Genomic DNA, 24,061 nt, shown 5'->3' on the forward strand with positions numbered 1-24,061 from the left:
TCTGTGAGCAAACCTGTTGAAGTTTGCATAAAACTGGTCCTTGCTGTCTAGGTCTCCTTGGAGACTTGAAGCAGGTATCAGGTTGCGCCCGCAACACTGACAACCTGTCGTTCAGTCCACATTCACACATGAATTGGGGTGAGCTACATTTAATAAGCAGCACATGACGGTGGTAAGCTACATTGGGGTTTAATGACTAGGGTTGGAAAGGGGTGGAAAGTTTCCGGAAATTTACCACGGGAAGTTAAACATGCATTCACATTGATACACGGCTGGGAGCAAGGAGGGTGAAGTGCCTTGCCCAAGGACACAACAGCAGTGACTAGGATGACGGACGCTGGAGGAACACACCAGGAACCATAAAGCTTCAACACAGCCGCTCTACCATCTGAGCCAAGCCACCCAATGTGTAAACGTTTTTAATCTCCATTTAGATATGATGGAAAAATATTCTCCAATAGAGGCTAGCTTATGTAGAGATGTGAGATCCTTCCAATTCTTTGAGCGAGCACACATGATGACTATTTAGCTTGTTAGCTTCCTTCATCCGACCATGTTGAGGGATGGAGTGTTATTGCAGCTGGAAGTGCTGTTTTTACAAACCGATTCAAAATCAGAAACGGCAATCGCAGGTATGGCCTGCACGTCCTCAACAAGGTTAGATTTCTTTTAGGCGCATGTCATGCTAAGCTAATGGTTCGGAGGGGAAGGTTCAGGATATAAACAAGGCATTAGGTTTAAAACTGAAACATTTAAAAGGAGAAAAAAAAAAAACATCTAAAAATAAAAACCCACCCCCAAAGAAGTAACGTGTACTCTCCCTCCACCCAAAAGCTAAAAAAAATAAAAGATACCTCTGACTGCGAGCCAAGAAAGTCAACACTGGCTGATATTCGAAGGCATACTTTTCCAATAAACTCTCTAAAACGCCGATGTTGAAATTAAACATAGAGGACTTCAACTGGGATGGTTTTAAAAGAAAGAACCGATCCAGTCCACAGTTCCAGATCTGTGGTGTCTTCAGCTCGGTCCTGGACTTAAACCTTCTTGAGGGAGATTATTGCTTCTTCGTTCAAAGCCTTAATCACAGTGACCTGAAAAACACAAGCAGGACTCATTCAAGGAAGACCTTGACAAATATGCAACATAAAGACTTCCCGAGTAAAGAATCTTACTAAACAAGTATCGTTTACATTTTAAAAGATAACAGTAGTTAATCTTGTCAAACGGTGCATGAGCCGGTACTTCAAAAATAAAATACATACATCTTTGTTGAGAAACAAACAATGCTTTGGTATTTTCTACAGCATTGTGTGACATTCAAATTAAACAGACTACTTTAAATACAAACCCTGTTTCCATGAGTTGGGAAATTGTGTTAGATTTAAATATAAACAGAATACAATGATTTGCAAATCCTTTTCAAGCCATATTCAGTTGAATATGCTACAAAGACAACATATTTCATGTTCAAACTCATAAACTTTATTTTTTTTGCAAATAAGTTAGAATTTCATGGCTGCAACATGTGCCAAAGTAGTTGGGAAAGGGCATGTTCACCACTGTGTTACATCACCTTTTCTTTTAACAACACTCAATAAACGTTTGGGAACTGAGGAAACTAATTGTTGAAGCTTTGAAAGTGGAATTCTTTCTCATTCTTGTTTTATGTAGAGCTTCAGTCCTTCAACAGTCCTGGGTCTCTGCTGTCCTATTTTACGCTTCATAATGCGCCACACATTTTCAACGGGAGACAGGTCTGGACTGTTTACGAAGCCACACTGTTGTAACACTTGTCTTGCTGAAATAAGCAGGGGCGTCCATAATAACGTTGCTTGGATGACAACATATGTTGCTCCAAAAGCTGTATGTACCTTTCAGCATTAATGGTGCCTTCACAGATGTGTAAGTTACCCATGCCTTGGGCACTAATACACCCCCATACCATCACACATGCTGGCTTTTACACTTTGTACCTAGAACAATCCGAATGGTTATTTTCCTCTTTGTTCTGGAGGACACCACGTACTCTGTTTCCAAATATAATTTGAAATGTGGACTTGTCAGACCACAGAACACTTTTCCACTTTGCATCAGTCCATCTTAGATGATCTCGGGCCCAGCGAAGCCGGCGGCATTCCTTGTTGTTGTTGATAAATGGGTTTTGCTTTGCATAGTAGAGTTTTAACTTGCACTTACAGATGTAGCGACCAACTGTAGTTACTGACAGTGGTTTTATGAAGTGTTCCTGAGCCCATGTAGTGATATCCTTTACACACTGATGTCGGTTTTTGATGCAGTACCGCCTGAGGGGTCAAAGGTCCATAATATCATCGCTTACGTGCAGTGACTTCTCCAGATTCTCTGAGCTTTTTGATGTTTTTTTGGGACCCTAGATGGTAAAATCCCTAAATTCCTTGCATTAGCTCTTTGAGAAATGTTGTTCTAAAACTGTTCGACAATTTGCTTACAAAGTGGTGACCCTCACCCCATCTTTGTTTGTGAATTACTTAGCATTTTTTGGGAAGCTGTTTTTATAGCCAATCATGGCACCCACCTGTTCCCAATTAGCCTGCACACCTGTGCAAGATGTTCATAGCTACGTAAATTCAAATTAATAGCAATGATCGCAGATGGATACAATTTTTCATCATTAGTAAGAAAGCTAACTAGAAACATGAATTGTTGGGATGTTATTGACATCACGTCAGACTCACGTCCCGACCAATGAATACTCAACTTGCACTGAGCCTTGTCTGTAAAATCCGCTACACCTCCCTGATACCGAAGTACATGTCAGACTACCGTATTTCCTTGAATTGCCGCCGGGCATATAGTATGCGCCTGCCTTGAATTACTGCCGGGTCAAACTGGCTTCGCAAAATAATTAGCGCATGCTTAGTATTACCGCCTGGTCAAACTTGTGACGTCACGAGTGACACTTCCCCTGTCATCATTTTCAAAATGGAGGAGGATGATTTCAGTACCGGTTATTTGAAATCGCATAAAGGGAAGAAGATTAAGACATATTCAGTAGGATTTAAGGTCCAAGCTTACATCACACTCAAATTTTTACTGCATGCCTTTGGTAAGTGCCGGAGTGAGAAAAGGTTTTAAAATAATTAGCGCATGCCTACTTTTACCGCATGCCTTTGGTAAGCGCAGGAGTGAGAAGAGAATTTAAATTAATTAGCGCCCCGGCGGCAATTCAAGGAAATACGGTACTTCCATAACGTAAATGACCTTCCAATATTTTGAGAAGCTCTCCCATGTCAAGGTAGCATAGTAGCACTTAGCCTGCTGATCCTAATCCTGTCCTCTTGTGATTGTCCGGCCAGCCCCCAATCCCAAACTACATCCTAATTGCAGTGTATTTTTTTTAACTTGCATTATTAAAGTCCCCTTTTGACTTCCTGCCTAACGTCTTTCATTTCTGCTTAGCTTTCATGCCATCTTAGTCAAGCAGTCACAGTAACAATCTACAATTTTATGTAATCAATGTACCGTATTTTTCGGACTATAAGTCGCAGTTTATTTCATAGTTTGGCCGGGGGTGCGACTTATACTCAGGAGCGACTTGTGTGTGTGAAATTATTAACAAATTACCGTAAAATACCAAATAATATTATTTAGCTTATTCACATAAGAGACTACATTTATAAGATTTGATGGGATTTATGGATTAGGAGTGAGAGATAGTTTGGTAAAGGTATAGCATCTTCTATATCCATCCATCCATTTTCTACCGCTTATTCCCATTCGGGGTCGCGGGGGGCGCTGGCGCCTATCTCAGCTACAATCGGGCGGAAGGCGGGGTACACCCTGGACAAGTCGCCACCTCATCGCAGGGCCAACACAGACAGACAACATTCACACACTAGGGACCATTTAGTGTTGCCAATCAACCTATCCCCAGGTGCATGTCTTTGGAGGTGGGAGGAAGCCGGAGTACCCGGAGGGAACCCACGCATTCACGGGGAGAACATGCAAACTCCACACAGAAAGATCCCGAGCCTGGATTTGAACCCAGGACTGCAGGACCTTCGTATTGTGAGGCAGACACACTAAGCCATTTTTTAAATTGCCTTTCAAATGTCTATTCTTGCTGTTGGCTTTTATCAAATCAATTTCCCCCAAAAATGCAACTTATACTCCAGTGCGACTTATATATGTTTTTTTTTCTTCCTTATTATGCATTTTCGGCAGGTGCGACATACTCCGGAGCGATTTATACTCCGAAAAATACGGTGCTTTAAGCGTAATCTAGGAGTGTAACGGTACGTGTATCTGTATTGAACCGTTTCCGTACGGGGTTTCGGTTCGGCACGCGGGCGTACCGAACGGGTTTGTAAGCACAAGTCTTCACAAGCTGCTTTGCTTTCTGCCTCTGTCTCAGCAGCAAGCATTGTCCCGCCCACACAACCATCTGATTGGTTACATACAGAGCCAATCAGCAGTGCGTATTCAGAGTGATGTAGTCAATGCTTCAGCGTCAAGCAGATATTCGTTTAGCAGGGGAGCAGCGGACAGGGTACTCTCCTCAAATTATAAAAAAAACACTTCCCAGTCACAACTATTACAAACATCACTATGAGCCCATTGACCTTCTAGAAACTAAAACTGCAGCTCAGCCAACACACAGTATAGACTTAAGTTGAAAGCTAATTAGTTTATAGTTAAGGTTAGCTCATTTTGCCATGTGTGTGTGTGTGCGTGTGTGTGTGTTAGGGGCAGCAAAGCCCAGTCTGTTATTTCGTTGAACTCCATGGTGTTCAGGGATGAATAGTCTCTCCTATTGCTAATGTTCTATTTTTTCAGCAATAGTTACATGAATCATTAGTAATGTAGCAGCCTAGTTTTGAATGGCAGGGTCCCTGCTATCACATGTTGATACAAATATTTACATAATAAAAGTCAACTACAGTCTTCCCAAATGCTGTAATAAATTAAGCATGATGAGTTGACTTGAAACTGTTTAATGTTGCACTTTTTATAAGTAGAAGAAAGGTTTTGTCATTTCATTTAATCAAAGCAACAACTTGGGCAGAATTATTATAATTATTATAGTGTTCCCACTGTTAAAAGGATAAAGCCATTGTTTACAAATTTGGTAAATAAATAAACAAAAAATGTTATATTTTGTTGTTTTCTTACTGTACCGAAAATGAACCGAACCGTAACCTCTAAATCGAGGTACGTACCAAACCAACATTTTTGTGTACCGTTACACCCCAACAGTAATCTAAACACGTAAGTGAAGCAACTAGGTAGTTGCTGTAGTAATGTCGTCACACAAAGAAAAATAGTCCTTTGTCAGGAGAACAGCTTGCCATGGCTTTGAACCTGGTAGTTCAATAATGTACCCTTTTCTTTGTGCATTTCTGCTCACTACTTTCCCGCTCATGGCTCATCAGTAACTAGTGAAGGGACATGTGTGTTAATCGCCCGTGCGTTAAGCCCTTAAATAAATACATTTAAAAATATTAACTAGTATCAACAAATTGATGCTCACAATACCAGGTTTGGCATAAACAGGAAGTGCTGTGTTGTCCAGTTTAAGAGTGTCCAACTGTCCACTCAGTACTACTTTTATCAGTCTCTTTACGTCTCTACACTAGTGCAATTATGGTACAGAATTCCAGCAGCCATCCTTAGTTATAAGTCACTGAATTGCGCGGTATTAGTCACATCCGTGTTAAGGGACTATTTTCTCTCCTTTGAGCAAAATGGATCGCCTTAGAAGTTATTAGCTTTGGCTTTGCTCAAAGACAAACAATTAATAAATCTTTGCAAACCCACACAGGAGTGAACAATAATGTGTGTGCGCAAACACCAAGCTAACTTTCAGTTTTGTTCTTGGCCTGGTGGTTAGTGTCCGCCCTGAGATCGGTAGGTTGGGAGTTCAAATCCCGGCTGAGTCATTCCAAAGACTATAAAAAAATGGGACCCATCGCCTCCCTGCTTGGCACTCAGCATTAAGGGGTTGGAATTAGGGGTTAAATCACCATAAATGATTCCCGGGCGCGGCACCGCTGCTGCTCACTGCTCCCCTCACTTTACAGGGGGTGATCAAGGGGATGGGTTAAATGCAGAGGACAAATTTCACCACACCTAGTGTGTGTGAGACAATCATTGGTACTTGAACTTTTCATTTCTTTGGCAAGGCGATGCATCAGAAGAGGACAAAAGTATATGTGGAGGGTGACCCTTTTTAGAGATTGATCCTAACTCTTGTATTGCTATATTTTGTATGAACTGAATTGTTAATCTTCAATTTTAGCCATCTCACTATTTCAGACAGCCATAGAACTAAAGAATCTGGGTGAACTCTTCCCTCCTAAAGGAGGGAGCGGGGTCCCTATAAATAAGATTAAATAAGTACATGAGACATGATACCAATAAATATGAGACGGAAAATAATTTCTTACACTGAAATCCGTTCCAGTAGCTACTTTTTCCTCAATTTCTTTGCCCAAATCGCCGCTTGGAAGTCCAAGGTCCTCTCTCATTTCCCCAAATTCGTCCATCAGGTGCAAAAAGCCATCAGTCAAACACACTACCTGAAATGTAGGTGAAGAACACACACATGATTAGTGTACTAACTCATTTGATTTATAACTAACAGGCATAATCTACTTTAAAAAAATAATAAAGTACCTTGAACAAGCATAATCTACTTAAAAAAAAAGAAAAAAGGACCTTAAACAAACATAATCTATTTTCTTAAGTACCTTGAACAGGCATAATTTACTTTAAAAAAAAAAAAGTACTTTGAACAAGCATAATCTACTTTTTTTAAGTACCTTGAATAAGCGTAATCTTTAAAAAAATAAAATAAAATAAAATAAAGTACCTTGAACCAGCATAGTCTATTTTTTTTTAAAGTACCTTGAACAAGCACAATCTACTTTTTTTAAAATGACCTTGAACAAGCATAATCTACTTTTTTTAAAATGACCTTGAACAAGCATAATCTACTTTTTTTTAAATGACCTTGAACAAGCATAATCTACTTTTGAGAAAAAAAAAAAAAAAAAAAGTACCTTGAAGAAGCAGAATCTACTTTTACAAAAGTACTTTTGCGTGGCGCAGTGGAAGAGTGGCCGTGCGCAACCCGAGGGTCCCTGGTTCAATCCCCACCTAGTACCAACCTCGTCACGCCCGTTGTGTCCTGAGCAATACACTTGCTCCTGATGGGTGCTGGTTAGGGCCTTGCATGGCAGCTCCCTCCATCAGTGTGTGAATGTGTGTGTGAATGTGGAAGTAGTGTCAAAGCGCTTTGAGTACCTTGAAGGTAGAAAAGCGCTATACAAGTACAACACATTTATCATTTATTTATTTATAATGCACTTTTATGGTATAATTCTATGAAGCAGGGGTAGGGAACCTATGGCTCTAGAGCCAGATGTGGCTCTTTTGATGACTGCATCTGGCTCTCAGATAAATCTTAGCTGACATTGCTTAACGCGATAATTATGAATAATTCCGCTGGAATTCACAGTGCTAAAAATAACGTTCAAAATATAAAACATTCTCATGCATTTAAATCCATCCATCCGTTTCCTGCCGCACCTGTTCAAGAAGTCGCATTAATGGTAAGAAGTATTTTATGTCACGATAGGGGGGGGGTCGCAGCTTGCTGCGGGGTTGTTCTCCCAGGAAGGCAGATGGACTACTCGGGACATGGCATTTAAGTAAAAACATGACTTCATTTAAACTAAAAAAAGATACAAACAAAAATCGCTCACAGTGGAGGCACAACTTGGGCTAAGGAACAAAGCTAACGCATAAACAAACTATGAACATAAACAAAACTTACTTGGCATGGCATGAAGCACGAAGCTATGGCAAGGCATGAAACAAGTCAGCACAGAGCAAGAAAAGATCACATTGACGCCAGGGCGACTGACTGGCAAAGACAAGCTTAAATACTGCCTCTGATTAGTGCTCGGGAAGCACGTGGGCGGGCATTTTGTCCACCAGAGACAGGTGGACAAAATGATTAACCAATGAAACCAGACAAGGGAGTGGAAAAAAACAGGAACTTAAAGAGTCCAAAAGACAAACAGCACATGGCCAAACAAAAACATGATCAACAGGCTTGACATTTGATTTATCATTGGTTAGCTTCAGAATAACAATGTTATGAAAAAGAATAAGAGACTTATTATACTCTAAAAATGTTGGTCTTACTTAAAAATGCACGCATTTAGTTGTATTCAGTGTTAAAAAATATGATATGGCTCTCACGGAAATACATTTTTGAAATATTTGCCTTTCATGGCTTTCTCAGCCAAAAAGGTTCCCGACCCCTGCTATAAAGCAACATCAATAAAAGTTAAAAGGAGAACTTGCTTCTTTTAAAGATGGGCAGTTAAAAAACGTCTGTGGGGTACCGGACAGAACAAAAAGATGGTCCAAAACTTACCCACATCAGATTTGAATAGTATTCCCACTTTGTTGACGCACAACAGCAGTACATGAATACATTTTAGAATTTTGGTGTACAGAACAGGTTAATCAATTAATTAGATTAAAAAGCTTTCATCTGTATTTAGTTGCTTTGATGAGTCGTTTCATAGGTAAATAAGTGGACAATTTCTGCAAGACGAGAGCAGTGCACTTATTTGTGATGCTGATCCCACTCAGGCTTGGGTGCGTGACGGAAACAGCAAACAGCTGAGATTAGCGATCATTAAAAAGTGAAGAAGACAGAGCTGACGTTTTACAACCAAACTTTATAAGAGTATTTTTGTTTAGTTTTGGTTACCGTAATTTTCGGATTATTAAACACAGTTTTTTTCTTATACTCCGGAGCGACTTATGTGAGAAATTATTAACACATTACCGTAAAATATCAAAGAATATTATTCATCATTCGCGGAAGAGACCAAGAAAATGTCAGCAATCGTCACACACACGTCAACCAATAACAATTTGGCGGGGGCGGGTCATGGCAGAAGTGCATTGTGGGTCATGGGATGCTAACTGCTATATGCTACTGCCGTAGCTATTAAAATGGATCATTTCATCGTTGGCGGTAACTTATAAAAAGTGAGAAGGGCTGAACAAAAATGGCGTTGAAAAGGAAATCATGTAGTGCAGATTACAAGCTGGACGTAGTGAAATATGCAGCAGAAAAGGACAAGAGGAAGCGGCGCATACCTTTGGAGTTGGCAGAGTTGTTTAGAAGCCACATCCAGGAAGAAGATTTGATGGGATTTATGGATTAGGAGTGAGAGATAGTTTGGTAAAGGTATAGCATGTTCTATATGTTCTAGTTATTTGAATGACTCTTACCATAATATGTTAGGTTAACATAGCAGTTGCTTATTTATGCCTCATATAACCTACACTTATTCAGCCTGTTCTTCACTATTCTGTATTTATTTCAAATTGCCTTTCAAATTTCTATTCTTGGTGTTGGATTTTGTCAAATAAATTTCCCCCAAATATGCGACTTATACTCCAGTGCGACTTGTATATGTTTTTTTCCTTCTTTATTATGCATTTTCAGCCGGTGCGATTTATACTCCGGAGCAATTTATAATTTATGCTTAATTGGTGGAAATGCAATTTCAATGTGATGTACATTTAAAAATAGAAAGACTTAAGGTCATTAGGTAATATGTGCGTGTGTATATATATATATATATATATATATATAAAATAACGTAGTAACATATGTTCGTGACAATATGTAATATGCTCCATATTGACCATATTTTGTTCATTTTAATCACAATAATTTGCTTTGTCACCTACAAAGCAAAGACTTACCTATCATTATGAGAGACAAGAACACATATTTTTCTCAGTATTTTAAAGATTAAAAAATTGCTTGGCAAAGACTTGCCTATCATTATGAGAGACAAGAACACACATTTTTCTCAGTATTTTAAAGATTAAAAAATTGCTTGGACGATGCGGTTAATGGCAGTCACTGTAGTAAGCATTCAAAGCCCTCTAAAACAACTTCAAAGCCCTCCAACATTTTATATACACAAAACATACATCACTATAATGGCAACATAATTCTAAAAAAAAACCTAAATTAAAACAAAAGTAAAAAATGAATTTAGATTTTTATATTGCTATTATTTTTAAATGTATCCTCCTAAGGCCTAAGATGTTTGTTTACATGCTTTTTTTCCCCCCCTCTCTGCTATTTGGGCTTACTGGACCCTAATTAGAATAAAAACTAACAATCACCTTTTGATATGATGTACTTAGTCCATAAGTAACACACGTGTACTTCATGTTTAGTGATATCCTAATTCTTATTTTTACACTTTTTTTCCAAATTCCATTGTATGTTGTACTCTTCTGAAACCACCAGATGGCAGTACAAGTGTCCATAAGACCCCAATTCAGTAGTGTACACTATTTTGGAAATAGGAGTTCAAAGGTGCTGTCCACGCATGTGGCCACTAAGGCCTTTAGAGCAGTGGTCCCCAACCTTTTTGTATCCGCGGACCGGTCAACGCTTAATAATTTGTCCCGCGGCCCGGGGGGTGTCCTTTTTTTTTTTCTTCTTTGTCATGAAAAAGGGAGTTTTTTTGTGGTTGGTGCACTATTTGTATATTGTGTTTTTTATGTTGATTTAATTAAAAACATTTTTAAAAAATTAATAAAAAAGTGTTCTGCGGCCCGGTGGTTGGGGACCACTGCTTTAGAGAGTATTGCAGTTACAATTATTTTAGTAGTTGTGGTTAATTTGTTACAGATTTATATCCAGATTATTTCTCTACAATTGAGTTTGATGGTACAATACTCATCTTTTCAAATGAATGAATAATAGTGTAATTAATTGTATTTCAATATAAAGTACCAAAGTATTTGTTCCATTATCGTCCAGCCCTACTGACAAATATAAGTTAGACCTATACTTTTTAATTAGAGATGAGTGGAGGATGCATGTGCATGTATGAGCCAGTAGGCCCCACAACAAGAGGATAGAGTAAAAGAAGGAGCTTCTTGACAACATGGGGTAAAATCTCTACCACATAAATAACTCACTGACGTAACTAAGGTAAAATATGTCAATAATGACTCAAACTCAGAACGTCTCGTTTGGACAAAGAATGAAGGAAGGTAAGCTTGTTTAATAAATATCTCCACCATGCTTCCATTGTTTGATTTCACATTTTTAGGACTCATGGCGATACCGTATACACAAAAATAGGAAAGAAAAGTAGTTTTCTTTCTTCCTAAAGCTCTCCCCCGGAAGGAGCCTGTCAGTCAAGCTTGTCGACAAAGAGGGAACCTGTTCTGCCACTTTCTCAACTGTACATGATGTTCTTGCACAAGCGTCAGGACCCACATCTTACACACCCTTTAGCAACTTTAATTGCAAGAAAAAGTATGTGAACCTTTTGGGGTCACTTTTTTGTATAAATTGGATATAAAACAGCGTGATTATACTAATACAGCACAAATATTTTTTATTTTTTTGTATCGAATGCAACATGTAAACAGCGAGTAGAGGTTGGAAGAAGTATGTACCGTATTTTTCGGACAATAAGTCGCAGTTTTTTTCATAGTTTGGCCGGGGGTGCGACTTATACTCCGGAGCGACTTATGTGTGAAATTAACACATTACTGTAAAATATCAAATAACATTATTTACCTCATTCGCGGAGGAGACGCAGAAAATGTCAGCAATCGTCACACACACGTCAACCAATGAGAATTTGGCGGGGGAGGGTCATGGCAGAAGTGCATTGTGGGTCATGGCATGCTAACTGCTATATACGGGACGGCATGGCGCAGTGGAAGATTAGCCGTGCGCAACCCGAGGGTCCCTGGTTCAATCCCCACCTAGTAGCAACCTCGTCACGTCCATTGTGTCATTGAGCAAGACACTTCACCCTTGCTCCTGATGGGTGCTGGTTAGCGCCTTGCATGACAGCTCCCTCCATCAGTGTGTGAATGTGGAAGTAGTGTCAAAGCTTTTTGAGTACCTTGAGGGTAGAAAAGGGCTCTACAAGTACAACCCATTTATTTATTTATCATTTATATGCTACTGCCGTAGCTATTAAAAAGGATCATTTCAACATTGGTGGTAACTTATAAAACCTGAGAAGGGCTGAACAAAAATGGCGTTGAAAAGGAAATGATGGAGTGAAATATGCAGCAGAAAAGGACAAGAGGAAGCGGCGCATACCTTTGGAGTTGGCAGAGTTGTTTAGAAGCCACATCCAGGAAGAATATTTAATGAGATTTATGGATTAGGAGTGAGAGATAGTTTGGTAAAGGTATAGCATGTTCTATATGTTATAGTTATTTGAAAGACTCTTACCATAATATGTTATGTTAACATAGCAGTTGCTTATTTATGCCTCATATAACCTACACTTATTCAGCCTGTTCTTCACTAGTCTTTATTTATTTTAAATTGCCTTTCAAATTTCTATTCTTGCTGTTGGATTTCATCAAATAAATTTCCCCCAAAAATGCGACTTATATATGTTTTTTTTTCCTTCTTTATTATGCATTTTCAGCCGGTGCGACTTATACTCCGGAGCAATTTATAATTTATGCTCAATTGGTGAAAATGCAATTTCAATGTGATGTGCATTTAAAAGTAGAAAGACTTAAGGTCATTAGGTAATATGTGCGTGTGTGTGTATATATATATATATATATATATATATATATATATATATATATAAAATAATGTAATAACATATGTTCATGACAATATGTAATATGCTCCATATTGACCATATTTTGATCATTTTAATCACAATAATTTGCTTTGTCACCTACAAAGCAAAGACTTGCCTATCATTATGAGAGACGAGAACACATATTTTTCTCAGTATTTTAAAGATTTAAAAAAATGCTTGGACGATGCGGTTAATGGCAGTCACTGTAGTAAGCATTCAAAGCCCTCTAAAACAACTTCAAAGCCCTCCAACATTTTATATACACAAAACATACATCAGACACAAAAGTAGCAGCATGAGTAACGCTAGTTGTGATGCTAACGGAGCCGTGCAAGTGGTAAAAAATAGTCAACATCAAAAGGAGATAGTGTCCGCAGTAACCTACTACATAGCGAAGGACGAACACTATTTGATGGTAAAGGTATAGCATGTTCTATATGTTATAGTTATTTGAATGACTCTTACCATAATATGTTAGGTTAACATAGCAGTTGCTTATTTATGCCTCATATAACCTACACTTATTCAGCCTGTTCTTCACTATTCTTTATTTATTTTAAATTGCCTTTCAAATGTCTATTCTTGCTGTTGGATTTTATCAAATACATTTCCCCAAAAGTGCGACTTATACTCCAGTGCGACGTATATGTTTTTTTCCTTCTTTATTATGCATTTTCGGCCGGTGCGATGTATACTCCGGAGCAACTTATAAGCCGAAAAATACGGTAAACCTTTGGATTCAATAACTGGCTGAGGTTACCGTATTTTCCGCACTATAAGACGCACCTAAAATGTTCCCAAAAGCTGACAGTGCGCCTTATAATCCGGTGCAATATTGAGCCACAACAGGTCTCACAACTACGGTAAGCAGCCGCCGACTTCATTTTCCCCCGTAGGAAAAGAAGCGGTGCATGCTGGGATATATGACTGTGTGGTGCATGCTGGGATATATGACTGTGTGGTGCATGCTGGGATATATGACTGTGTGGTGCATGCTGGGATATATGACTGCGCCAGGTGTGCCGTTTACATTTCCATTTGTGTGTTTATGTAAAGACCCCAAAATGGCTTCTATTGATCGACATGATTTCAGGAAAGCAGGAAGTGTCACTGAACTGCTAGACAACACTGACCCCATTAACGACGTCTCGAAATAGTGCAAAGCAATAACAATATATCAATAACTCAACATTGCTCAAACGTTAATGTCACACAACACAACACACAAAATAAACACGTAAAGCTCACTTTATTAGGTTATTCTTCATCCACGAATCCCTCGAATTCTTCTTCTTCAGTGTCCGAATTAAACATGCCACAACAGGTCTCACAACTACGGTAAGCAGCCGCCGACTTCATTTTCCCCCGTAGAAGAAGCGGGTGGTGCATGCTGGGATATATGACTGCGGGAGGCGTGCCGTTTCTCTGTGTTTATGTCAAGAGCCCAAAATGTCTCCTATTAAGAGACACGCTTACGACGCAGAGTTTAAAGTCAAGGTCATAGGTCACACAGTAGAAGACGGGAATAGAGCAGCAGCCAGAGAATTGAACATTAATAGCAGCGACACTGACTCCTTTAATGAGGACTTGGACGAGACGGAGCCGGGCATGTTGGATGCCGTATTCGCACAACTGTTTGATTCCAACACTGAAGAAGAAGAATTAGAGGGATTGGTGGATGAGGAATAACTTAATAAAATGAGCTTTACATGTTTATTTTGTGTGTTGTTTTGTGTGACATTATCCTTTGAGCAACGTTGAGTTATTGATATATTATTGCTTTGCACTATTTCCAGTGTTACTATATTGTGATTGCACTAACTTTGATTTACCGTAACAGTATCACTGTTTTTTACCTGTTTATTGAATCGGTGAAAATAACAAAACAGCCGTTTATTCATTTTGGGAGTGAACAGAGTTGTCAGAACGCTGCTTTGTAATCTATTAATAAAGTTTGACTGACCTGACTGTTTTGTTGACATTCCCTTTAGCGCAGCTCCATCTAAAGGATGCATAACGTAACCTCAGCCTCTACTGTAGCATCTATTTTATGCAACTTATAGTGTGGAAAGTACGCCAATTTGACAACAATAACCTCAAGCAAATGTTTCCCGGAGTTGCAGATCAGACCTGCACAACAGTCTGGAAGTATTTTGGAATATTCCCCTTTACAAAACTGTGACACTTCAGCAATATTCTTAGGATGTCTGGTGCGCAATGCTCTGTTTTAAATAAACCATCTCTACATCTAAAGCAGGGGCGCTCACACTTTTTCTGCAGGCGAGCTACTTTTCAATTGACCAAGTCGAGGAGATCTACCTCATTCCTATTTATAATTTATATTTATTTGTTTATGAAAGAGACATTTTTGTTAACAAGTTAATGGTGTTTAATGATAATACAAGCATGTTTAACACACATAGATTCCTTTCTTTCATGAAGACAAGAATATAAGTTGGTGTATTACCTGATTCTGATGACTTGCATTGATTGGAATTAGACAGTAGTGTTGATAACGTCCGCATTTTCAAATGGAGGAAAAAAAAAAAGTCCTCCTTTCTGTCCAATACCACATGAAAGTGGTTGGTTTTGGCATCTTATTTGTCCAACTTGCATACTGGTTTTTAAACACTTTGTTATGAGAGTAGCATATGTGGGCGTGGCCCTTTAATGTCCGGCAGCAGGTGAGTGACGTCAGTGAGTGTGCGGGTGGGCAAGCAAGTGAGAAAGCGGTCGCTGAGGGCGGGGGAGAAATACATTGGCATCAAACTCCGTAGCTTGCTAGCTTTCTGAGACTCTTATTTTGTTAGCACAGGCAGGATGAAACAGGTCTTTTATGGTGAAGACAGGAACTGTGCAGTCGCTCTTTAGAGTTTTGACAGTAGGTACGGAGTCTTTAGAAATAAAATGTGTTTCTCTGCGTCCGCCCTGTTAGTGATTTTTTTCTTAAATATGAGCTCGCAGCAGCCAGCGTCATCTCACAAGATCCTCGGGTGCCGAGAATGTCAAACAACTGACGAAAGTGAAGTCTTGGTATGATTGATGATTGCTCATTTTTATGTACATTTTTTAATGCCTGGCTTGAGATCGACTGACACACCCTCCGAGATCGACCAGTCGATCGCGATCGACGTAATGGGCACCCCTGATGTAAAGGATAGCAGTGTTTTGATTGATACTTTTATTAGTAGATTGCACAGTACAGTACATATTCCGTACAATTGACCACTAAATGGTAACACCCCAATAAGTTTTTCAACTTGTTTAAGTCTGGGTCCACGTTAAACAATTAATGTCCCCTGTTATGTTTTAGGTTGCAAGCAAAAAACAATCCTTTCCACCTTGGCAAATAAATAAAACCATGACAGAGCGTGTAGCTCGCTAACTTGGTGGAGCAGTTGGAGCACAGCACTGCTAGACTGCACCATACAGAAACAGAATAAGTCAATAACACCGGCCAAGATGTTAAAATAATATGGAAACATTTATCCATGAAAGCATGGAGAAGCTGATGACTGTGTGACGGAGAAGTGTCCACTCTCCAAGGTAAATGATTTACAATACTTTGTAAAATTACTGTACTACATTCTATTTTATTTTTGTATACAATAGAGCTTATCTAAAAGTGTGTTTTTTAGGGCTGGGCAACGATTAAAAATTTTAATCGAAGTTAATCGTACTATTTCTCCGATTAATGGCGATTAACTGCATTGTATACGCAAAGCCCAATAATGAATTCAAAAGTAGTGTGTAGTGCACCTTTATTGGAATATTCTCCCACATGAACAAAAGCGCCAAAACATTTGTTGTGCAAACACAATTTAAATCAGTCCTTGTTAAACAGTAGCAGTTAAATAGCATATTTGATGAAAATCAACTCCAAAAATGTAAATACAAACATTTAAGCTTATTGCCACTGCCAGGGTATTTAAGTTATCCTGTTTGTTATGGAAAATAAATATAATCTACATACAAATCTCTGAGCCACAATCATAACATCTGAACAGGCAATTTCTGAGGTAACAGCAGAAACATTTTTTTTTTATCAGGGATCTTATGTTTAAAAAACCTATATTATAGGTAGTGGGCTGTTTTAGGGAATTTTTGATCAAATTATCCGTAGTAGCAATATTAATAATGTTGTGTTTATTCTGCGTAGTGCACTTAAAATAATTATGACCATATCTAGGAATTGATATGATGGGAATTTTCCGATTGTTTGCTTGGTGCTTTGATAAACTGAAGGCATCATATACATGGTACTATATTGTGATGTTATGAGCCAGGGGAAAAAAGAACTACCCTACCCAGCATGCAACAGGAGTGAGGAGCATGTATAGGTTGTGTCGCCATGACGGCATCTTGTATGTTGTGATATGCACGCTCTGAAAGTAAACGTTAAGAACTCAGCCAACACTCCTGGTCTGCATTATTCATAAATAGACAGACAACACATATACTCCGCTGCTTCACAGGCCGCTGGATGTAGCCGGCAAAGTATTCCCATGCTAGCTAGCCGGTCTAACAAGCACGCCTCATTCAGTCCAAAACGGCCCGATCTATCCACATCCAGAATTGTCTGGCGGTCGTAAGTGATCCCGGAGTGACCACGCTGTAAGCCAGCCAGGACATTTGCAGAATTGTCCGGTATTTTTGCCAAATGTTCCATCTTTACCAAGAGCCCCTCCACGCCGGGCGACGCCATCTTGTTAAGAAAAGGCGTTAACAAAATAAAAGCATGTAAACAACATACGCAAATGTGCGATAAAATAATTGTCGGCGTTAATAGATTGATGAGTTAACTCGTAATTAACGCATTAATTTGCCCACCCCTAGTGTTTTTCTTTGCATAAGGCATGTTACATGTTAAAATTGTGATGTTTTGGGGGCCAAGCGCCAATTAACTAAATTTGAATAAAATTCAATGGCCGACACTAACAATACAACTTTTTTGGAGTTGCGAGCTGTGTAACATAACCAATTAAACACTTAAGAGTACCAATTCATGCGTATACAATATTATTGTTTTCATGACACTTAAAGTATAATCAATAGAGCAGGCAAAAAACAGCAAAAGGTTTGAGCAGGTAACATGTGTCCTAGCTTGTGTTTCTCCTGCCAACATGGTGATTTAAGTCAAACTATTCAAGTGCTTACCATGTAGTCGTCCCTTTTCACATTGGGGACTTCCATGTTATGCGTTGATGGACAAATGTCTTCATACTTCTTGCCGGTAAAAAGATCAATTCCGACGAGATGTACCTAAAACATCGAAACATATTTCACTGAACAATCTTGTCAAGTCAGCAGTTTAAATTTGTCTTTTACCTTTGCGTGCCCATGCTTGCCAGTTTTGGAAGTAGACATTTCCACTATCTTGCAAGGACGAGATTTAAGCATGACATTGCCGTTCTTCCTCAGGGCGGAACATTGCATCGGGAAAGTTGCGGAAGCCCCAGAATCCGCACTTTCAAAATCTATGCCGTCCGAGGCAAACATGCTGTGTGTGAGACAAAAATGCAACAATGCTAGGTATGAGGAAAGGGTTGCTTTAAGGCAGGGGTGACAAACTAGTTTTCCCCGAGGGGCCACGTCGCAGTTGTGGCTGCGACGTGGCCCCTCGGAACAAAGAGCAGTACATACCTACTCAGTGGTCTAGTGGTTAGATCAGGGGTCGGGAACCTTTTTGGCTGAGAGAGCCATAGAAGCCAAATATTTTAAAATGTATTTCCGTGAGAGCCATATAATGTTTTTTAAATATTGAATACAACTAAATGTGTGCATTTTATGTAAAACAGGTGCGGTAGAACAGTCTTTTTCAACCACTGTGCCGTGAGATACAGTCTGGTGGGAGATTATCTTCACCTATATGGGTTAAAAATATTTTTTGCAAACCAGTAATTACAGTCTGAAAATGATGTGGTGTTGTTGAGTGGTCGGTGCTGTCTAGAGCTAATTGCTTTGTAGATGTCGGAAACAGCGGGAGGCAGGGTGCAGGTAAAAAAAAAAGGTGTCTAATGCTTAAAACATAAATAAACAAAAGGTTAATTGCCCTAAGAAAAGGCATTAAAGCTTAGGGAAGGCTATGCAGAGCAAAACTAAAAATGAACTGGCTCCAAAGTAAACAAAAAGAACAGAATGCTGGACGACAGCAAAGACTTACTGTGGAGCAAAGACAATGTACATCCGAACATGACATGACAATGTCCCCACAAAGAAGGATAAAAACGACTGAAATATTCTTAATTGCTAAAACAAAGTAGACGCGGGAAGTAGCGCTCAAAGGAAGACATGAAACTGCAACAGGAAAATACCAAAAAAAGAGAAAAAGCAACCAAAATAGGAGCACAAGACAAGAACCAAAACACTACACACAGGAAAACAGCAAACAACTCCAAATAAGTCACGGCGTGATGTGACAGGTGGTGACAGTACATCTACTTTGAGACAAGAGCTATATTGATGCATGCTTGGTTATGGTTAAAAGTCATATCCAACAATTGTGACAACGACTTTTTACTGTCAACTGAGTTTCGTTTTTAATACATTTCTGCTGGTGGTGTGCCTCCGGATTTTTTAAAAGCAAAAAATGTGCCTTGGCTCAAAAAAGGTTGAAAAACACTGCGGTAGAAAACGGATGAAGGGATAAAAATGCATGAGAATTTTTTACATTTTGAACGTTATTTTTAACACTGATTACCAGTGGAATTAGTCATTACTTATTGTGTTAAGCAATGTAAGATAAGATTAATCGGAGAGCCAGCTGCAGTCATCAAAAGAGCCACATCTGGCTCTAGAGCCATAGGTTCCCTACCCCTGGGTTAGATTGTCCGCCCTGAGATCGGTAAGTTGTGAGTTCAAACCCCGGCCGAGTCATACCAAAGACTCTAAAAATGGGAGCCATTGCTTCCCTGTTTGACACTCAGCATCAAGGCTTGGAATTGGGGCTTAAATCACCATAAATGATTATGATAAATGATTCCCAGGCGCGGCACCGCTGCTGCCCACTGCTCCCCTCACCTCCCAGGGGGTGATCAAGGGGATGGGTCAAATGCAGAGGATAATTTCACCACACTTAGTGTGTGTGTGACAATCATTGCTACTTTAACTTAACATGAATGTAAGGATTCACCAGACTCTCGACAGATCCTTGTAGTTCACTGGGATCCACACAAGGATCTGGGACTTCTCAATAGGAGATGAATTTCAGAAGGCTAGGCCTTGTAAAAAATATTTTAAAAATGCTGTATGTGATTGACGAGCTACTTCAACCACTGGGAAATCCAAAACAGAACAGCCAACATATTGGATAACGACAGATCGAAAAGTTAATAGAACTTTTCCCGAAACAACGCAGCAATGTCAGTAGACGATCCACGTTTGTGCAAAGAAAAATATGTCGCTGCGTGCCGCCATTCTTGTTTGAATCAAACAACTTTGGCGCTACGTCACAGCTATGGAAGCCCGCACGGTGATCCTAGTTTGTTAATTACTTTTTTGCTATCTTGAAGGAGTTTGCAACCCCCACGAGCCCAGATCCTTGTGTGGAGCTCAAAGAACTACAAGGATCTGGCGAGAGTCAGGTTAATTCACCTCAGGATATTTTTACATTTTTCAGGCAGTCTGTAAAAAAATATATAAAAAAATCTGTCAACCGTATGCATTGACAATATTATTTTATTTATGAAACTTAGATTAAAATCAATAAAGAAGGCACAAAAAACGCAAAACACTTTATCATATCATTTATGGTACCACTAAAATTCTAAATGATCTAGACCAGTGCTTCTCAACCTTTTTTCAGTATTGTACCATTTTTTTAATTCAAGTACCCCCTAATCAGAGCAAAGCATTTTTGAATGAAAAAAAGATAAAGAAGTAAAATACAGCACTATGTCATCAGTTTCTGATTTATTAAATCGTATAACAGTGCAAAATATTGCTCATCTGTAGTGGTCTTCCTTGAACTATTTGGAAAAAAAGATATAAAAATAACTAAAAACTTGTAGAAAAATAAACAAGTGATTCAATTATAAATAAAGATTTCTACAGGTATAAGTAATCAACTTAAAATCTGCGATGAGGTGGCGACTTGTCCAGGGTGTACACCGCCTTGTAGCTGAGATAGGCACCAGCGCCCCCAAAGGGAATAAGCGGTAGAAAATGGATGGATGGATCAACTTAAAGTGTCCTCTTTGGGGATTGTAATAGAGATCCATTTGGATTCATCAACTTCATTCTAAACATTTCTTCCCAAAAAAAGAAATCTTTAACATCAATATTTATGGAACATGTCCACAAAAAATCTAGCTGTCAACACTGAATATTGCATTGTTGCATTTCTTTTCACACTTTATGACATTACATTCATATTTTGTTGAAGTATTCCATTCATCCATTTGCTACCGAATATTCCCTTTGGGGTCGCTGGCGCCTATCTCAGCTACAATCAGGCAGAAGGCGGTGTACACCCTGGACAAGTCGCCACCTCCTCGCAGGGCCAACAAAGATAGACAGACAACATTCACACACTAGGGCAGGGGTAGGGAACCTATGGCTCTAGAGCCAGATGTGGCTCTTTTGATGACTGCATCTGGCTCTCGGATAAATCTGAGCTGATGTTGCTTAAAACGATAAGTAATGAATAATTTCACTTGTAATCACAGTGTTAAAAATAATGTTCAAAATATAAAACATTATCATGCATTTTTAATCCATCCATCTGCGCATGAAGTTGCATTAATAGTAAAAAGTTATTTAGTTATTATTGGTTAGTGTGGGCCTTGCCCTCCTGGGGGTTCTTCAGACCCCCAAGCACCGACATGAGAGCCTGTTTCAGGGTTGCAATATTGTTTTATTTGTCAATAAGTCTCTCAGTTGTTTTCCAGCAATTGTATTTCCAGCCCCAACCCCATCTCTCCTCCTGGCTGCTGTTTATAACAGAGCGACAGGTGAATAGATAACAAGGCCCAGATGGGCCATCTACGCACCTGTCGCTGCAGGCCCGCAGGCCACGCCCCCTCCACAGTTAGCTTCAGAATAACAATGTTATTACAAAGAATAAGAGACCTATTATACTCTAGAAATGTTGGTCTTACTTAAAAATGCACGCGTTTAGTTCTGTTCAGTGTTAAAAAAAAAAATTATATAGCTTTTGCGGAAATACATTTTAAAATATTTGGCTTTTCGGCTCTCTCAGCCAAAAAGGTTCCCGACCCCTGCACTAGGGCCAATTTAGTGTTGCCAATGAACCTATCCCCAGGTATTATTCAATTAATATATTTATAAAGGATTTTTGAATTGTTACTATTTTTAGAATATTTGAAAAAAATCTCACGTACCCCTTGGCATACCTTCAAGTGCCCCTAGGGCAGTGGTTCTCAAATGGGGGTACGCATACCCCTGGGGGTACCTGAAGGTATGCCAAGGGGTACGTGAGATTTTTTTTTAATATTCTAAAAATGGCAACAATTCAAATATCCTTCATACATATATTTATTCAAAAAATAGCAACAATTCAGAAATCCTTTATAAATATATTTATTGAATAATGCTTCAACAAAAGATGAATGTAAGTTCATAAACTGTGAAAAGAAATGCAACAATGCAATATTCAGTGTTGACAGCTAGATTTTTTGTTCCATAAAAATTGATGTTAAAGATTTCTTTTTTTATGAAAAAATGTTCAGAATGAAGTTGATGAATCCAGATGGATCTCTATTACAATCCCCAAAGAGGGCACTTTAAGTTGATGATTACTTCTAAGTGTAGAAATCGTTATTTATAATTGAATCACTTGTTTATTTTTTCAACAAGTTTTTAGTTATTTTTATATCTTTTTTTCCAAATAGTTCAAGAAGAACCACTACAAATGAGCAATATTTTGCAATGTTATACAATTTAATAAATCAGAAACTGATGACATAGTGCTGTATTTTACTTCTTTATCTCTTTTTTTTAACCAAAAATGCTTTGCTCTGATTAGGGGGTACTTGAATTAAAAAAAAAATGTTCACAGGGGGTACATCACTGTAAAAAGGTTGAGAACCACTGCATTAAGTGGAGCGGATCACCACTCCAAGATGGCGGCCCCGCGTCTCGTCAGCAGCGCTCGATGTTGCGTCTACTTATAAGATGCCTATGGCTGCCCCGCCCCTTTTTGAGCGAAAATGGCCGAGGAGTACATTGATGTGACGTCATCAATGTTGTCGACGCTCAGCTACTGGCGTACGTGCACATTTTTAAGCACTAATTTGGCAACAAGAATATTTTATTTTCGCCATCCAATAATTAATAGGTTTTATTAACATGTTTTTATAACTCTCGTGCGCCAGCTAGCACCTGCGATTAACGTGTTAATGATGACTACAGTATCAAGATTTTAACTTTTTGATAGTTTCCCCAACTAGTAATAAGAATATAAGTCAGTTATTTCCCGAGTCAAGCCGATTATTCGCGAGTTAGTTCTCACCTGGACACCTTTGATCCAGGCCCACGCCCAAAGACGGCGGGCTAAGTTAGCTAGCTTGCCCGCAGTTAATTATTCACACCTGGCCTGTAAAATGTAATCTTTCACAGATAAAGCAGACGTTATCGACGTGGGGGGAAAAATGAGATAAAACCAAGTCGAACAAAACAAGTGACCTTACCTTGAGTCGTACAGGAGCCCCAGGAAAAAAACAAAAAGGACTTGACACGCATGCGCAGAGGCTTTTGTAGTCCCGACAGGAAAGCCGGAGGGCGTGCAGGTAACGTGATCACGTGACGAGCGGAATCGGAAGCAGGCTCCACCTCTCCAGCGCTCTCTTACCATATATGGCAGTGTCGGCATCCCGCGGCTCTTTAGCGCCGCCCTAGTGGCTCCCTGGAGCTTTTTCAAAAATATATGGAAATGATGAGGGGAATAACACATTTTTTTGTTTTAATTTGGTTTCCGTAGGAGGACAAACATGACATAAAACTCCCTAAATGTTATAAAGCACACTGTTTGTTTTAAACATGCTTCACTATTCGAGTATTTGGCGAGCGCTGTTTTGTCCTACACATTTTGGCGGTCATTGAACTCACCGTAGTTTGTTTACATGTAGAACTTTCTCCGACTTTCTAAGACGTGATTTATGCCACTTCTTTTTCTGTCTCATTTTGTCCACCAAACTTATAACGTTGTGCATGAATGCACTGAGGTGAGTTTTGTTGATGTTATTGACTTGTGTGGCGTGTGCTAGTCAGACATATTTGGTCACTGCTTGACTGTAAGCTAATCTTTGATTGATTGATTGATTGATACTGCTATTAGTAGATTGCACAGTACAGTACATATTCCGTACAATTGACCACTAAATGGTAACACCTGAATTAGTTTTTCAACTTGTTTAAGTCGGGGTCCACGT

The 24,061-nt window shown here is 39.2% G+C and overlaps 1 protein-coding gene across 2 annotated transcripts; it reads right to left on the reverse strand.

Moving 5' to 3' along the window:
- Positions 1–403: 403 nt before the first annotated feature.
- On the reverse strand, positions 404–23,517 carry LOC133550180 (eukaryotic translation initiation factor 5A-1-like). Of its 2 annotated transcripts, none has more exons than XM_061896287.1 (5): positions 23,321–23,517; positions 18,000–18,171; positions 17,829–17,933; positions 6,429–6,560; positions 404–1,094 (listed from the first exon to the last, which is right to left on the reverse strand). In XM_061896287.1, exons 1-5 carry the CDS (start codon positions 23,500–23,502, stop codon positions 1,038–1,040), a joined length of 648 nt encoding a protein of 215 aa, XP_061752271.1. In that variant the 5' UTR covers positions 23,503–23,517; the 3' UTR covers positions 404–1,037. The 2 variants fall into 2 exon arrangements, with proteins under 2 accessions (XP_061752271.1, XP_061752272.1); XM_061896288.1 differs by lacking the exon at positions 23,321–23,517 and adding an exon at positions 23,143–23,167.
- Positions 23,518–24,061: the final 544 nt, after the last annotated feature.

The sequence above is a fragment of the Nerophis ophidion genome, linkage group LG03 (assembly GCF_033978795.1).
Source record: "Nerophis ophidion isolate RoL-2023_Sa linkage group LG03, RoL_Noph_v1.0, whole genome shotgun sequence".
Lineage (NCBI taxonomy): Eukaryota > Metazoa > Chordata > Actinopteri > Syngnathiformes > Syngnathidae > Nerophis > Nerophis ophidion.

What these genes read in the sequence shown, in the direction of transcription:
- LOC133550180 (XM_061896287.1), bottom strand. Translation starts at nt 23,502, where the DNA reads ATGCCGACACTGCCATATATGGTAAGAGAGCGCTGGAGAGGTGGAGCC. An exon ending in GCAAGCATGGGCACGCAAAG is followed by an intron (nt 17,934 to 17,999) that starts GTAAAAGACAAA and finishes TCGATGTTTTAG; the next exon opens with GTACATCTCGTCGGAATTGA. An exon ending in CTACTGGAACGGATTTCAGT is followed by an intron (nt 1,095 to 6,428) that starts GTAAGAAATTAT and finishes TGTGTTTTTCAG; the next exon opens with GTCACTGTGATTAAGGCTTT.